This window comes from Pempheris klunzingeri, chromosome 24 (genome assembly GCF_042242105.1).
Source record: "Pempheris klunzingeri isolate RE-2024b chromosome 24, fPemKlu1.hap1, whole genome shotgun sequence".
Lineage (NCBI taxonomy): Eukaryota > Metazoa > Chordata > Actinopteri > Acropomatiformes > Pempheridae > Pempheris > Pempheris klunzingeri.
This window is the reverse complement of record NC_092035.1, coordinates 2,563,764-2,578,244: the sequence shown is the minus strand read 5'-3', so window position 1 is coordinate 2,578,244 and position 14,481 is coordinate 2,563,764. Positions and strand designations below refer to the sequence as shown.

General features: G+C 42.5%; 1 protein-coding gene across 1 annotated transcript in view; it reads right to left on the bottom strand.

Annotated features, from left to right (window-relative positions):
- LOC139223551 (activin receptor type-2A-like) overlaps positions 1–9,882 on the bottom strand; it is a 38,939-nt gene extending 29,057 nt beyond the window's left edge. Inside the window, exon 1 of the mRNA XM_070855489.1 lies at positions 8,935–9,882. Coding sequence (XP_070711590.1) covers positions 8,935–8,989 — 55 coding nt within the window. The 5' untranslated portion in view covers positions 8,990–9,882. The remainder of the gene's footprint in view (positions 1–8,934) is intronic.
- Between the last annotated feature and the right edge of the window lie 4,599 nt (positions 9,883–14,481).

Below are 14,481 nucleotides of genomic sequence, written 5' to 3'. Positions count from 1 at the left end.
ATCATAAAAAATATTGAACAATTATTAAACAGGGTATGTAGGAGAAAGATAGGAGCGCAGATGGATTCAGAGACAGACGAGTCTTGCTATTTGCATGAAATTGTGTATTTTAGTGGGAAAGTTGTGTAATTCTATTAATTTCAAATTTTCTGCATGAGGAGTAGTAATCGTGCTGCTGTGGCTGAATGAATAGACAGGTAAGAGTCTAGTCACAGCCAGACAGTAATTTACAGTAGACAGTCACTTTACAGAGCAGCCTGGGTCTCGCTGAGCTCTACGTTAATGCTCAATCAGATGGTGTCGTGACATGGCAGGGGTGGTCGGGTTGGCTCGGGTGAGCTGGTCACAAAGACTGCACTCTTTCCACGGGCAGGAGGAGGGGACATGGCGGCGGTGGTGGGGGGGGTGGGCATTAAAAACCACAGCACTCAGCAACTGAATCCAATCCCTTTAATCCCCGCTGGTATGCCTGAACGACAAACGCCCATTGGTCTCCGCCTCAATTAGCGCTGATGGAGCCGGTTGCCGGACGGGTCAGGAGAGCGCCTGGGTTTCTCGGCGTGAATCACTGCCGACTGTAGCATTTGCACAAGGAGCAAATACCAGCGTGGGCCCGTGTCCTTCGTGCGCACTGGGCTGCAGTCTGCCTCTGCATACCGTACATTCTTTACAGGACGAGCAATTTAAAACTCCTCGTTATCTCTCGTGGGGCACAGTAGAAGGATCTGAAAAACCCCCTCCGCATCCCCCCGGCTCCCCTCCGTCCCCTCTGTGCTTCAATTGTTTGGATTTATTTCAAGGGTGTGTTAAGTGCCACTTGGGCTTAAAGCTGAACCGTGTATTGAGTTTGCAGTGATATTGCAGTATCACAAAGCCTGCAGCATGGGCATTTCAATTCATTTTTTTTTAAAACAAGCAATCAATGGCTGAAGAATTCAAGGAGGGCAGGAGGAGGCGACTACAATATATATATAAATATATATATATGAGGAGATTGGTCCTTTGTGAGTTGAGTCCAGTTCAGTGAGAGAGATTTCCCATAATCCACTGCTGTAAAGCTATTGAATGTGCCTCAAGCACCCATCACACGGCACTGCAGCCTTACAATAAAACCTTTAAGAACAGTATCACAATTCATATTGCAATAGCCATTACTGTACATGGACTGAAAATATGATATTGTGTTCAACAGTCTGCAACTTTACTTACACTGGAAACCAGAAGAGGAGAGAAAGTCTTGGAGAACTAAGAGTGTACGGAAATACACTGTGGTCAAGGTTAGCCTTCACTAGATCACAGGCTGCTGCCGATGTGTGCAGCTAATGGACCGCCCCGTTCTGAGTCATCTCACATGGCCGTCTAAGACATGTTGTCTGCCGTTCAATTATGTTCACTGTTTGCACTCGCCAGGTTCGCATTTGTACAAGACAAACCAATAAACGTTGGGAGTCAATAAATCCCCCTCTTTCATCCATCCAGCCATCAGACGACCTCGCTGACTCCTGGCTCGTCTTTATATTTAGTGTCAACTAATGACACATACTAGTCACGAGGCCCCTCACAGCCAAAATAAAACACCAACACTTGTGTATTTTTAATTGAGATTATATTACAGGTGCAGCTAAGAATTTAACTCCCCTGATGCAGAGAATAACCACAATATATCTGCAGGGTTTATACTTCTGTTTATCAATACCAATGATGACTCAGTGATTACAGAGCGCTGCTGAGATTTCAAAACTCTCCTTCCCGTCAATACTGCTTGGAGAGAACGAGCTGTCAACCATTAAGAGTTTCAAGACCGAACAAATCCCCTCTTCGCCTCACTGGAAATTCACATGGTGGTTTGAGCTACAAGTGAGCCACAGGGATCAAAAAGAAAAAGACAAGCCAGCTACAAGAGCTAAAAGACCTCGTATTCAAGGCAAAAAGAGCAGTGACGAATAATTCTATTTTTCCAATCCTCAATACACACCGTTGGGTTTTTTTGCACTCATTGACTTGCTTATATCCATTTCCATTTCGTAAACGTGTTATTTGTGTTGATTGCAGGACAGTTAAAGTCGGACCAAAGACCTGTTGGTGTCTTTGCAGTTCACATGGCTGCTGCTCAGTGAATCCTAAATGACATTTGAGGTTTATTGGATAGTAACAGAAAGTGACAGCAACAATAATGGCAGGATGATGAACCCCAAATATCACCAGCGAACAGTGTTCACCCGGGCCCTGCGAGTGCCCGAGACACCGTTACCCTTTAGTGGTTTCGGTGATAAGAGGTTAGAGCGACCTTCATGACAGCGAGGAATCTTGGCGAGAGATGGACGAAGACGAAGAGGAGGAGGAGGAGGAGGAGGAGGAGGAAGGAGGGATCGTAAAGCAGGCGAGGACCCTTGAGAGAGCCTGAAACAAGAGCATGATGAATGTACAGCTCGCAGTTTTTAATCAAGGATCAAAGCAGGGCCTCTCCGTCTGAGCAGCCAGCCTGTCTAGACTGAAACTCTCCCAAGCTCATAAAGCAACATCTGCAGGATGCATTAATTACAGTAAAGGACCATTCTGGACCATTCTCTGGGGTACCGACACATAAAGTGGTCTAAACGAAGATAACATAATCTTGCATGTATGTATAATGTATCCAAAATATTAGTATATCCACGTTTTCATTATGTTAATTGCCAAATATCTCAAGAAAATACATGCTCCACACTACAGGTGATGATGCCTTTCTAACCCTGGACTGACCATCTTCCCCATCATTTGTTTTAATTTGAGTCAGTAATGGTTACCGGGGCAATTCATCGACTTCCCATTACAGAGGTGCGCTCGGTCTGCATTTACATTTTAGGCTTTTAGCTGATGCTCTTATCCGCCGTGACTTACAATAAGCTGAGCAGGTAGGGTTCTACTCAAGGACACGCCGACAGGATGAATGCCTGTAGCGGATGTCAAACATTTGACCTTTGGGTTACAACTCGGACTCGGTGGCCTCTCGGCGGCCCCGCTGACCCACCTGCTTCCCACAAGTGCACAATTAATCAGGTACAGTCACAGAGTAAAATTTCTGATCACCGAAACCGGATACTTTGCTCCATTAAAGCACATGACCAGCCATAATTTCTAAGTGTCATTTAATTTAACTCACACCAACCGGAGCCACCATAAACAATACAACGTGGATGTGAAAAGGTCAAGAGAACGAGTCTGATTATCACGTGATTAATAACTATGATTACAATATTCAGCATAATAATCAGGATCATTACTCCATCCAGGGACAGTGCAGCTTAAAACTGTCTTCATCTGTCTTCTTCCAAGCCTACACCTCTGCTTCCTCAAAGGAGGTTAAAGCTGAATTAAATATGTATGTTATTTTAGTACCTTCACTGCCTCTACGCGGCTGTTATAAAAAGACTCGGAGCCTTACAGCATTTGCAAATAATCCTTTGCATTTGCTTTGACCCGTTTGGAATATCCAAGATTTACTGCCTCAGATGGTGTCAGCCTCAGAAAAGTACACTAAACTGGCTTTCAAATGATTTCCTCTAATTACTTAGCTTAACCTCTGTGGTGCTTTTTCCGAGTATTGTCCTGTGTGGCAATACTCAGCCCAGTGATACCAGGAGCAGGTTGAAACAAATCGCTGCTGCTGGAGAAAATCCCCTAAATAGTAATTATGGTGTTTTGATGATTCTTAATTGTAGTGAAAGTTTAGACAGTCATTTATGTGGCGAGTGTGTTTCAGGGGGCCCTGGGCCTTCCAGACCTGATAAAACACCATTGTGTGGTTTTAAAAAGGTTACGCAACACACATTTCACACATGATTATCACAATCAATCACTGGAAGTCCACTTTTTTGTCAATGTAGCTGAGTGACGGGAAAAACTTGTAAACAAGCAGCAAACTAGTGATAGTGACTTCCCAAACGGTCATCTGCACTTCTGGTTTCATTAAAGTTATGTTTACTGCAGTTGATCAGAATTCACGTGTTCACCACAACCTCTGCTGGCAAGAAAAAAGAGAAAGCTCTGGCCAACTGTTGGGGTCGAAGATAAGCTCCAAAGTCCTTTTTAGGAGCTTATTATGGGTTTAACACCATAAAAACACTACTTTTGTGCATCAAAACTGCAATTACCTCATAGGAAACACCAAAACTGCAAATACAGATACAAACAAAGTTTTCTTCTGTATTAATGCAACCAGAAAGCCAAAACAAGGAACACAAAAAGGATCCATGTTGCTTGCAGTGTGCACAGAGCACAAAACACCTGGCCATCTAAATTTAACCAGAGCTCTGACTGGTGGAGGGTCATAATTTCCCCAGCCGAACCTGGCAACAAGCTGTTTTTGGTAACCATTTTGCCTCCATGGCTGTGAACAGGTACTTGTTTTTATGATGTTAAAGCACAGAATGATACACGGCCCTGGAAGGAAGCAGTCTGACTAGTTGGGCCCAATGGGAAATCGAGGCTACATCTGGCCTTAACAAATACACCTGTGCTTTTGGAACCTAATGCATAATGCAAGAGAACATATTAGAAATAGATAGGGGGGAAAATGGGACAGAGCTGGTGGCTGGCCTCTGACCACTCTAGGAAACACCCTAAACACTGCAGCAGAGGGGCACAGGGTGGTTAGGAGGAGTGGCTGAGTCACAGTCAAAATGGTTTCAATATAGTGATGAATAACAAACACTGTGTGCATTAAATTACCCTATTTTTACTGAATTTAGGCCACATTTGCTCCTGGTTTTACGCTTTTGATAGTAATTACTTTGTATTTATGTGTTTCAGGAGCCTTGTACTGAACAGCAGAGGACAAAGTCAGCGTTTTGAGCCACAGCTATTTCTAAAATGCTCAGTATTGCTGGCAAAAAAGTTTCACAAATTGATATTTTCTCGCTTTCCGCTGTTTAAGTGAAAAAATAACAAAGTAAATAATCAACTCAGCTAGTTAGTTTTAGTCAGCTATTAAAGCAGCTTATCCTGCTTTGTATAACTGAACTGATGGCTATTTTTTCTGGTCTTTTTAAAGTGTTCCTGGGCTTTTAGTTTAACAATAAAAAAAAACAGAACACCTCATGTCTTCTAATGATTAACTTGGTCTGGGAAGGGGTGTCATTTGCCAAGTGAAGCATAAGGCAACAGTTTCACCTTGTCTGAAGTTGTACTGAATTGTACTCAAGTGATTAAGCGACTAAGAGAAACAACACAAACACATATTCATCAGTAGTGAGAACACTAAACGTTCAAATATTTTTTAGATCTTGTTCATATTTCAGCATCTACAAAATATTTAACACTTTGAGGTGAAAAGCCGAGCTCTAATATCACGTGCGTAAACAATAAAAAGAAAATAATCTGATACGGTTATTTTCCCTGGAGGGAAAGGTCTCCGTATCGCTTTCAGCCCGCTGCCAGGAGGTCAGAGGTCAGGGTCGAGTGTAGAACACTGAGCTAGGAGCGCCTGGTGACAGAGAGGCTTAATCTGGCAGCAGAGGAGCCAACCCTGACATTCGTCCTGTTAATGCAGCTGGTGAACGTTAGTTTCCCTCGGTTCAATGGGACAGAACACCGAGACCCTGGCCTTACGATCGACTGAGCTCAGATACCATTTCTAGACGAGTTTGATGTGTAGCAGAGCTGAAACTGAATCATCAGATCTGTTGTGCTGCTGAGGATTTAAAAAACCCAGAGCTGCTTCATCCTCGCCATATTGATGTAACCTCACACTGGTGTGCAAGAGGATCAATGTCTGTGTGAAACTGCTGCAGTGTACAAAAAAGGAGGCCAAATGTGAAGGTAGAGCATGAGACTCCATCCCTCAGTGTCCACATGTAGAAATCTAAATAGCCATTTTCCCCAAATTACCAGCAAAACATGACTTGAGTTGCATTCACATCATGTCAAAAAAAAAAAAGAAAGAGAAACGGCGCTAAAAATTAATCTTCACTAGATGTATGATTTTTAATCAGCGCTGCATTTCTCCCAGCCTTCAGCTCAAACTCACATGCCATAACTTATGAGGCAACACAGTAAATATTTACCAATTTGCAGTTCAAGCTCACATGAGATCTAAGGCAAAGGTCGGCTTTCAAACAGCGAACCTGACGTCGGCGTCCGGCTGCTGCAGTATCACTTCATCATTTCCCTCAGAGTGAAAATGTCCCTTTCCACTTCAGCAGAGGCTTGTTTTCAAACTGAACCCAAAGTGGCAAAACTGACACAAGAAGCCCATTTACTATCCTGTCACATCAACACTTTGGCAGACGACCTTGACCCAACCGTGTGTTACAGCAGCATTTAGACATGCCAGCATGGATCGACACACTGGGCCGCTGCTGAATGCAACATTAAACCAGGTCAAATTTCACATTTCTGCTCCTGTTTAGTGAACACAGGCGCCTTCTCTTTCAAAATAATGGAATATTAGAAAAGCATGTTATGTCTGGTTTGGAGGCTTACTTAGGCAACTTGAAATTTTCTTTGGTATTCTGAAATCCTGTAAAGGGAATCACATGAACAGCATATAGCATGCTAATGCTTAACAACACTAATAACTCTACATGATCAATGAAATGCCTGATAATCTATAAAACGTCAGATAACAACAAAGCCTTTCGTGTTACTGTCTCAGCGCTTGTTTTGGCACATTTGCTATCATATAAGATGAATTTAAGAATGAAACCTTCTTGTTAAAAGGAAATAACGATTAGATGAGCCTATTAATTTTGCGTCCACTGAATAAATTGTTTAAACCAGCTCAGTTTCATATCACTGTATACTGAGAATGGGATTTGGTCGCTGGATAAAGCGCCAAGTCATTGCTGTTAAGGAGCTTTATCGTTTCATCACTTCCTGTCTGGTTAGATGTGCATAAGCGACAGCAGAATTTAATTTAAACAAAAAAAAAGACAGCGTTACTTAACTTGGTACTTAACTTTACACAGATGGGGTCCTGTGTGTTTTGCAGTCTTTGAATAAAAAACGCCAATGCTATCTTGGATTTTCTGGCATGTTGCAAAAGGCCTCATCAAATAAAACCACTCTGGGCTAAGTGCCCTGGCCTTATCAGAGGTTTCTTGGTGTCGTCTTGTGCTGTGCCAATTCAACTTGGATTTCATAGAGGATTATTATTCTACTTACAGTAGGAGCCATTCATTTCCCCACTTCAGACAGTAATGAGCAAGTGGAATAATCATCTGCTGCACTGTGCAACAGAGACAGCACCTGGCTTGCACTCTAACCAACCCCAACTATTACTGTATTTGAGAAGCCTTTTAATTTCTACTCAAATGCTCCAAGTCGCCCCTGGGCTCGCTCTAAAAAGGGCAATTCTGCTGCAACTTGAGATTTTATTTCGCCTTTTCCAAGTCTTACACCTGAATCGGGACACCTTTCTCACAGGTACGCTGGACATCTTATAAGCCAGGTCATTCCCTGCCATTAGCCTCCAAACAGCAGAGAAAACCGGTTTTGTAAAGTTGCACAAGCATGCAAACAATAGGCAATTTTGAAAGAAACTCCATTCTCTGGCTTTATATTAATGCACTTATCCCATAATCCAATTTCTGCTTAGGAGAAATCCTGCCTGCAGGTCAGATTTTTGTTTTCTTCTACAAATGAAGCTTCCAACCTGCACAAAATCTGTGGTTACCTGAGGCTCTGCCTCCTGTCAATCACTTTCTCATCAAACCAACAGAGAACGTCATGTGAAAGCACTGCTGAGAGTGAGGCCACCTTTGTTAGACAATGGACATGTTGTTAAAAAACAAAAAAGGAAATTAAAAGCACTAGTTTACCATTTGTCACCTTTCTCTTATGTGATCACACATCACAACAAAGTCATGTGTCATGATACTTGTCTGTTCAGACCCATTAGAAAAACCCACCCAGAACCATTTAGGTGTCATGTGAGGCTGGACCGTCTCATTCGAGGAGATGGAACAGGTTCATTTGTCACCTAAAAGCTCCCTGCAGCCCCTGAGCTGGAAAAAAACATCTAATTTGTATAATTACACAGAAAACAAACAGTGATTAGCTTCCAACCAACTTTCTCTTCTTATCACAATGCTATTTAACAGCATTTCTTAAAAAATACGAGCAAAAACTTCAAATATCTGCTGGCGTGATGAGCAGCAGATCTCCCCAGCTGACCCTTCACCTTACCAACCCCGCTGACATTCATCACACATCCACCCCAGGGGCATGAGCACACTTACAGCTTGTTCACCAGCATGAGGCTGAAAATGTCGATGTTATAACGCTGACTCAAGCATTTAACCAACCTACAACTTGTTTACCCACCTTCTTATATCTGAACCAAACTTTCCATCACCTTTCAGGCCAGTTTCTACTCCTGTATCACTGAGCAACATTTTTTTAGTTGTGATTACATGATGTATGATAAAAGCATTTTAAGGCAGATTATTAGTTTTCTAAATACAACGGTGGTTGTTTATTTTATGGGCTTTAGACTTTAACCTGTTTATTCATATCAGCCTCAGCTAATGTTAGATCTGACTTTTGTAATTACATAACAGTTGATGCTGCAAGTTGAAGAGAGTCACATTTATTCATACTATCCTCTGTGTTATCCAGATTAAATGAAGCTTCAAACCCTGTGCCGGTGTGTCCCACCACCCTGGAGGTCCCCGGGCCCCATCTTGGCTTCACTCCTCCCAACAGCAACATGTGCAGTGAGCATCATGCACATCCACACATGGAGGATGCAAAGAAAGGGCACACATAGGGAGGCAGAGTAGAAGAGTGGGACCCCCCCTCCTCCTTTCCACAGTGTTGCATTGCATTGCATTGCACTGCATTCTCCACATATAACAACAAGCTATGCTTTGCACTCTGCAGAGGTAACAATAAGCAGTGCATTGAATTCTCCACAGCTGACAAGAAGCCATGCATAACCCCCTCCACACCCACCTGAAGAGCAGGAGATGAGGAAAACAGCGAAGGCCAGTTTGGTGGCGTCTCCCATTTTCCATCCGAATCTGATCCTCTGACTAGAAAGAGAATAAAAACAAAAACAAACCAAAAAAAACACCAAAATCTCAAAACGACTGAGTCAAATTAAATGTCTTGCTGCTCCAGGGAGCACTGTCTCTGCAAAAAGGACATTTTTAAATATCAAGATCGAGCCTGAATTCAAAATATCCCAGGTAATACCAGCCTGACTAGTCCAAAAAAAGAAGAGGGGAGGAAGAGGAGGAGGATGAAGAGCAGGAGGGGATGGTCGGTGGTATTTCCAGGTTTACAGACAGGCAATGGAGGGCGACTTGTTGGCATTGAAGCCAGGGCTGTCATGTACGTGCCAGGTCTGCAGCATTGTCATGAACAGACGTGTTCACCTGTGCCTGGTGGGGTTTAACCTGCTATTTTCAACCCAGCGGAGCGGAGAGCCGAGCCACAGCCGGGCAGGGCTAACATCCATCGGACTGGAAATCAAGCGCACTCCGCTCTCCAATCAAACTTCTCCTCGACGAGCTGCGTCGCATAGCTTCAAAACGACAAAACGGCGTCGAAATTGGCACTTCCACCCCCCTCCCGCGGACACGGGAGCCTCAAAAGGTGTATTGCTGTTGTTATATTCCGTGTGGAAGCCTCCGATTCGTCCGATCGTCCGGCGGGGCTGCCCGGCCACGACCACAGCTCCGTCCGCTCCAAGAGGGAAACAACCGATTACGAGGCTCTCTCCGGTGCGTTAGCCGTCTCCAAAGTGTGCCAAACTGCCTCCCCCACGTCGAAATGACTCGAACCACCGAGTGGAAACACTATCATATGATAGCAATAACCTCTACGGCTGCTGTTAATCCGCGTAGCTAATGCAGCTATCGAGTTTAGGACGAGCTGGTTTTCCCAAATCCGTCTCCTCCTCGCCTCCTCTGGTCGGGACAATTTCAAGATGGCGTCACTGACCCGCATCAAGCCGGCTGGATTCAGACGCAGAGCTTCCGGCGTGGCATTTCAAAATAAAACGCCACACGGCGTCCGTAGACTGTATTGGTGGTTTCAGGTGTTGTTATTGGGGTAAAATCCAACACTTTGCCATTTTGAGATCAAAGGGTGGTTCATATATTTTTATAATCTAACAGATGTGGGGACTGTGGGAGTTTTGTTGCTCTCTTTATTGTTTGGATAATTGCATTTCCACATCAGCTAAGGTGGGTCCTGTGCCAAAATCTAGCTCATGGCCGTCATTATTTTAGTTTACTGTGTAGTTATGGCTTGATTTATAATAGGGGGGCCCAGCGGCTGATTTTAGAGGCTCCTGCCATCATGAAATGGGCACTGACAGGCTGTCAGGAACTTTTATTTTGCATTAAATATGGGATTTTTGAATTGCAGGGCTCTAATCAGGTCTTTTTTCAGGAATAAAGCAAACACCATAATCAAATACTACCTATTCAAATATGCTGTAATTTGTATCTCCAGTTTTATTATTTACTACGGCATTGAAGGCATAAGTATCCACTTCCGGTAGCAGCTTGGTCCACTATAAGCAGCTTGACCAAACTGCTTTACTAGCTGGGATTGTTTTTAATTCGGTGAGGGTGCTCGTTTTGTACGCCGGTTTGTGCCGTTGCAAGAAAAGAGGGGCGGTGAGAGTCGCCTCAGAACAATAAATAACCAAAAACATTTTTCACTATACACTGTTATTACATATTTCTGCAGATGCAATGCTATTGCAGGCTACAATTTCTCTATTTGTATACATTATATATCATATTATTAAGCAAATCTGTATTTTATCTGTCCAAAATATACAGCAAATGTAAAGAAAAGCTATGTAGGAGATCCTAAACAGCACCCATAGCCAATTATAGTGGCGTTTCATGAGGTTGAAACCATAAAATATATCCTGTTTCAAATCATAACATGCTCATAACACATAGCCTGCCACTCCATGTAGGTCAACACATATTGCGGCCACATATAGCCGCACGCTGCAGTATGTGCTACTATACAGTCATGTATCACATTTCAACATGGGTTGGGTGCTCAGTAATAAATGCTGAGAATACCATGAAGTACAGATATAGGCTTGGCCCTTTCCCAAATCTGCATGACACTAATCTCTCTAATAGCCTGGAGCAGATCTCCAACCATAAGCGCTGCTAAACGATTAGGAGGTCAAAGGTCTCAGGGGATTTCTCTGCCAGGCTGGAAGCTGAGTCACCTGTTCTATATTGGAGCGTTGGCCTTCATCTTCAGTAAAACACACAATCCTGAACATAGCTTAATGGTTAGAGCTTGAGGTACAAACGCTGGCCGGGTGAAGAGTTCAGTTCCTGAAGATGTTATTACCCCTGGCAACCATTTTGAACTTTCATCACTGTCGTGGAAATGTGGTGGGCGTTGATCAGTTCACAGATTACTCACTGAAAATATCAGAAATATGCATAAAAAAACCTGCTTCTGACTTTATACTGCAGTATTCACTGTCACTAAATCAGCGTATAAGCAGATCATTGTTTCCTTTGTCTTGCATCACAAATAATTAACTAATTACAGGAATTTAGTGTGAACTCTGCACGAACTGAAAATAACCCCCCGGCTGAAGATAAGATTTTAGCATTTGTGTTGAAAGCTGAAGACTTAGCGAGAATATCAGTGAATTAAAATGTTATAGCAGAACCACAGGAGCGTTAACGACTGTCACTCATACATTCGCAGGATATTATAATACAAGAAGACATTCATGAATGTCACCACATGATATCGGCGTGTGTTATTTCCCCAGTTATATGATGGACTTTTCTGTTTTATGTGGAATAAATAGGAAACACTTTGCATGAAAAGCAGAAGCCAACATGTAAAGCCTTCTTTGTCTGGGCCATGTGTTTGAAATGAATCACATTATGTTTCTTCTGTTGGTCTCCAGTTTCATTCGCTGATAAAGCTACAAAGCATATCGAATTATTATTAACAGCGTGATCCTAAGATTAAACAACAAAATACAAACAAAAAAACAAAATTACATTAGTGTGGATTCAAAGGAAAAATAACTGTTCACGCTTCAGCAGTTAAATATGACAAAACAGGTTCACAGCACAAGTAAATATTCAAAGATATTTCTATTATGATATATATATCATGACACATCAAAATCACATATAAAACAGGCTGTTAATTACATGTTCAGAGGTATTTAATTGTGCCCTGTGTTGCATTACAGGAATGTGGTTTGCAGCCTGTAGCATGAAGCCTCTCAGCAAGTGAAGACACTGTTCCTACCTAGATTAAACGCACATTCCTGTCAGCAAAGAACACACACTTCTCTCTGAGCCTGTGCTCTTGTCGAACCGTTTACGTGTCGTCATTCACACCTTTTTGCCTCTTTGTCAGTTCGCTCCGAAGTCACTGAAAGCCTAGCGGCTGCGGGGATGCAGGTAAATATTGATATTGCCGTTAAGGAGCGTTTTCTGAACTGCATGGTGAAGTGTTTCCTCATTAAAAACTTATTTGTATGGCTGGTCGGCAGTCTGTGTCAAATAGAGTCAGAGCGTCCTCTCTTTCAGAGGCTTTTCACTTTCATAGAAAATGGAAAGAAATAGTTGTGAATGCTGAAGTCTGGCAGAGAAAAGGTCAAGTTTAGATGCTCCACTCATCTGAAACCAGCGCTGGCTTTTGTTAACTTCAATAATGCTGCTAAAAACACCACAAAATCAACAAGCTAACATTATTAACACACAAACTGCCAAAGCGTGGAACATTTTAGCTTTATTGATAAGAGATCTGACAGGGAGTCTCACTGACCCCAGATATATAAGATAACACACCACACGTGTTTTTGCCCCTGAGTGACATTGTATGACAAACAGGAAGTGTGTCGATAGTCCCCCTTGATGAACAGTCAACAGAGCATGAAGGTGAATTAAAGGTTAATACAGGATCACATATATGCACTGTGTGTGTTAAGTTGGGTTGAGCTACAATGAAGTGGTCTAATGATGAAGAACAAAAGAGGAGCTCAGAGACATAAAATGAGGATTAATACTAGTAAACAGTCCCTACAGTCCTGTAGCTTTCCAAAATAAAAGACCCAACGTGGACACCCACTCCATGCCAGCTGTGAGGAAGTGAGAGCGGAGCCAGGGTTTGAACTTTTCTCTGCTCTAGTTTGTCATTCTTGGCACAGCTACTTCTGTCGCGTCTCACGTGAACGATCGAGTGCAGCGCTATCAGTGAGCTCCAGAGGGGAGCGCCTGCAAATGTGCTCCGTATTCAAACACTGTTGTGTTTTCCTTAACAGAGAAAGCCATGCAAGATGAAAAGTAACCGAACACGTGTTGGTAGGCATTCAGCCATGACAAACGGATGACTTGCATTACCCTCGTGTGGAAAAGGCAGGTTGGGTTGTGTGTCTATCTGTCTTCCTTTGAGTGGGAAAGACCTACACTTCTGGTCCTGCAGATTTACCACCCAGCTAATCCCATTACTCAACTATCAGATGCCAAATCCCCTCTAATGGCATTACACGTGCCAGAATTACGTATGATGATGCTTGCTAATGAGAGCTCAGCAGATACACCTTACTGGAACCAGTGGCCCTTGCGTACAGAGTAACCCCGTGGCTCTGCGGCTTAATGGACTCAGTATTGAGTGTCAAGGGAAGTCAAATTTATCGACAAAGTGCTTTTAACAAAAAGCAGGGTGCTCGCAAAGTGCATTGCAGAGCAACAAAGGATGTAAATACATCTAAAACTGCAAGCACACGCATTGAAATGTTAATTGCTGGTGTGTGCTTGTGATGTGTGGCTGTGCGTGTTACGCAGAGAGCTGCAGGACAACACCAAGGGCAAGTGGACACTTAAAGATGCACACATGAATGATGAATGGAAGGATGGAGTTTCCCATACAAACCTCAAATCAGGCTGTCGCTGCCTCGTCTTCTGCTACTGTAACGTTTTCTAAAGGTGATATGTCTAACTTAGAAGAGCCATTCCAAATTTATAGACACATGCAATTAGTGTTTGTTCTAAGGTGCATCTGTATCTAATGTCTCTAATTTACCCTCTAGATTTCTGACATGGTTTCATATAGATAACAGTTTCAAGCCCACATAGGTAGAATAATCCAATATTATAATGGAATAGAAAGAATGCAAAGATAAAAGAAAAGTAAAAAGAAATCAATACACATTGGCTGTAAAAACCTTTCTTCTTTCCAAACCTCATTATTCAACTTGATGTATCTTGATTTGTCTTGTAAACCGCTGGAGTAAGAAATACTGTAAAATATAGTAAAATCCTACTAACTATGAAAAAAAAAAAAAAAAATATGAGTCACTTTTAATTCATTACTTTTGATACTTTAATCAGATTTAGCAACAATACTTTTTATGTTAATGTATTTTTCCTTTGATAGGTTATTGATCAAAGGACTTTTGATGTAATGGAGTATTTTTACATTATGCAAAGGATCTGAGTACTTCACTTCTACTGAGTACTTCACTTCTACTGAGTACTA